Source organism: Arachis ipaensis, chromosome B09, assembly GCF_000816755.2.
Source record: "Arachis ipaensis cultivar K30076 chromosome B09, Araip1.1, whole genome shotgun sequence".
Taxonomy (NCBI): domain Eukaryota; kingdom Viridiplantae; phylum Streptophyta; class Magnoliopsida; order Fabales; family Fabaceae; genus Arachis; species Arachis ipaensis.
In genome coordinates this window covers 129349034-129352271 of record NC_029793.2, presented here as the reverse complement: position 1 = coordinate 129352271, position 3238 = coordinate 129349034, and the positions used below count along the sequence as shown (strand labels likewise).

Here is a 3238-nt window from a genome sequence, read left to right as displayed (position 1 = left end):
AACGGATAATAATTGTATATTGTCTCATTTATTCTTTATTTTAGTTTTACTTTTCGGCATCTTGGTTTGATTGTGTTACTAGAATCTTGATCATTTTATCTGTGTGGTTCTGACAGGTGTTTTTATTTCAAAAAGCTGCTATTTACAAGTGTAACATGGCTGGAAAGCCAGTTGTTGTTACACGTGTCGTCGACACTATGACCGATAATCTAAGACCTACTCGTGCTGAAGCAACTGATGTTGCCAATGCAGTGTTGGATGGTAAATTCTTTTTCTGACTTAAGCATCTTTTGAGTATTTGGTAAATCCTGTCTGATTTAGTTTGATATTGATGGCACCATAGAATTTTCTAAAATCTCGACTTAGATACATAAGCAAAATTCTGTTGCTCATTTTTGTATTCTCAGTTTTATCATGTTCATCACATTTTACAGTTATATCATGTTACTTCATTCTAAATAGATATTTTCTCTTCATTTTTCCATTGCAGGCAGTGATGCTATTCTCCTTGGGGCGGAGACGTTGCGGGGACTATACCCTGTAGAGACCATTTCTATTGTTGGGAAAATTTGTGCCGAGGTAGGTTTGAACTTTACTTTGAAACAAGATCATGTCACAGTTCCGCAGTTACTTGGCTTAAGTGCTTCAATCCACCACATGATCTGATTTCTTCTGCTAAATTGTTGACATATTCTTTAGCTGATGCTTAATGATAACAATTACAATGCTCTATGCAGGCAGAGAAAGTTTATAATCAAGATTTGTATTTCAAGAAGACTGTCAAACATGTTGGAGAACCGATGAGCCACTTGGAATCAATCGCTTCATCTGCGGTACTTTTCTTCTAGTCACTAAATACTTTTGGATTACTTCTACTAAATTTTCATACTACCATTCTGCAATTCGCTTCCTCGAAGGATGCAGTAACAGGAAGCTTTCTGTTTCTTTTTTCGTCGAAATACACAGGTACGAGCAGCCATCAAGGTTAGGGCCTCCGTTATTATTTGCTTCACATCATCTGGAAGAGCTGCAAGGTTTTATGTTATCTCCTACTTTATGTCTCCTTATTAAGAGAGGAAAAAAAAATCTCATTCCACTTAAAGTTGAATTCTTTCTTTCAATCATTTTTTTTTTCTTCTTTTGCAAGCTTCATTTCTTGAAGACATTATTATTAAAGTTATCTGTTGGTATTTATGCAGGTTGATTGCTAAGTATAGGCCTACTATGCCTGTGATATCTGTTGTTATTCCTCAGCTGAAAACCGATCAACTCCGATGGACGTTCACGGGCGCTTTCGAGGTACATAACTCACATTAACTTTGAAACTAAAGATTGCATTGACATTGCATTAACTTTTATGATCCCATTTCAGGCAAGGCAATCACTCATTATCAGAGGCCTTTTCCCTATGCTGGCCGATCCTCAACATCCCGTAAGTTATTTAATTGTAAAAATTCATGGAATTCATGGTGGACGATTTGGTATTGCGCTTTAGTGTTGTGAAGTAATTTTGATTGTGTAATCTATCTGTAGGCTGAATCTAAAAGTGGAGCAAATGAATCAATTTTAAAGGTTGCTTTAGACCATGGCAAGGCTTTCGGCATTATAAAGCCACATGACCGAGTTGTTGTTTGCCAGAAGGTTGGTGATTCATCAGTTGTGAAAATTATTGAGCTTGAAGATTAATCAGATCTGAGATCTCTGTAGCCTCCCTTCTATCAATTTTCTATGTTTAATTACTAACAAAAGAAATACACAAAAGTGGTACATGTTCATGTTAATGAATGTGGCCACACTCATTTTCTTGGATTGAGACATGTTATGTTATTGAACCCCACTATTAATCGTTGACTTAGAGTGGTTGTGCTGCTGCTCCTCCTTTGTTATATTGTGTGTTTCCTCCTCCTCTGAACAATGGGAGAGAAAGTAGAGACTTTGTTGTATTGTTGTGTTTTCCAGACAAAAGCAGTTTCTAACTATATTGCTAGTTTAGCCATTCCAGTTAAAATCCATTTGCAAGCCAAATTTCAGAAATTACATTGAATAACTGCTAAAGTAATATAATTTAAACTTGGAAAATAAATCAGCACCCCAAAGGAATCTTTATTTTGTCTAGATGTTACTATTGCATGGCCATTTTTACATAGCTGTCTATACAAAATTGAACATCACCAAATTGGCTTAATGAACAACATTTCCAACATACTCAAAATTGTTGGAAACCTCTCATTGTTAGAACCTTAAATTAGACAGATATATTATTGGTAGAAATTTAGATTCGGTTATTTTCATGTACAATTGATAACTAAAAATTATTAAATAATTTTATATATTTAACTAAATTGTTATCTAATGATTTTTTTTAACTATCAACTTCAAATGAATATATAATTACATGAGTTTCCACCTATTATTTAATAGAGACTGATATAGCACAACCACCAAAAACCGTTTCAGATGAGGAAATAAGATTGTAAAGGCCGAAGGAAAAACTGGGATGCTATGCAAGTTTGGAAAAGATTACTTTTACTAAATTTTCACATTACCATTCTGCAATACGCTTCCTCAAACGATGCAAGTAACAGGAAGCTTTCTCTTCTTTGGTCAAAATACAAAGTTATGAGCAGCCATCAAAGTTGGCGGCCACCATTCTTATTGGCTTCACATCATTTGGAAGAGCTGCAAGGTTTTCTATCTCCTTCTATGTCTCCTCATTATTAAGAGAGAAAAAAGTATTATTCCGTTTACGTTAATGTGAAAACATTGATCAACTTCAAAGGCAAAATACACAAGAACAATACATGATCAACACTGCAGGATCTACAGCTTTGAGGCTGCACCCTTGTCTAAGAACCATTTCAACTCTCCTTCGGGTGAAACCATTGCAACAGGAAGCTTAGGAGAATTTTGAGATCCGCGCAGCGCAGAGTGAACTGCGTCCGATTTTCCAGCACCGGTCACCACAAGTGCAGTGTAAGCAGAGGAATTGATCACTGGAAAAGTGAAAGTTATACGCTCCGGGGGCGGTTTTGGGGAGTCCTTGATGAAGGTAACCCACTTTTTATTCTCCTTCAAAAGAGGATGCCCTGGGAATAAAGATGCTACATGGCCATCTGGACCCATACCAAGCAGCATGAGATCAAATTTGGGGAATCCGGTGACTGATGATGAAGCTATCACACCATTCTTGACCAACTGTCTGAGACATGTCTCGTAATCCTCAGCCGCCCCCTCAGCT

General features: G+C 36.6%; 2 protein-coding genes across 2 annotated transcripts in view; one reads left to right on the top strand and one right to left on the bottom strand.

Annotated features, from left to right (window-relative positions):
• Positions 1–1992, top strand: part of LOC107617292 (pyruvate kinase 1, cytosolic) — a 4977-nt gene extending 2985 nt beyond the window's left edge. The window contains exons 10-16 of the mRNA XM_016319027.2: positions 117–261; positions 491–579; positions 738–833; positions 967–1034; positions 1200–1299; positions 1373–1432; positions 1534–1992. Coding sequence (XP_016174513.1) covers positions 117–261; positions 491–579; positions 738–833; positions 967–1034; positions 1200–1299; positions 1373–1432; positions 1534–1686 — 711 coding nt within the window. The 3' untranslated portion in view covers positions 1687–1992. The remainder of the gene's footprint in view (positions 1–116; positions 262–490; positions 580–737; positions 834–966; positions 1035–1199; positions 1300–1372; positions 1433–1533) is intronic.
• Positions 2510–3238, bottom strand: part of LOC107617294 (probable 6-phosphogluconolactonase 4, chloroplastic) — a gene marked incomplete in the record, with an annotated part of 2348 nt that continues 1619 nt past the window's right edge. The window contains 1 exon segment of the mRNA XM_016319028.2: positions 2510–3238. Coding sequence (XP_016174514.1) covers positions 2821–3238 — 418 coding nt within the window.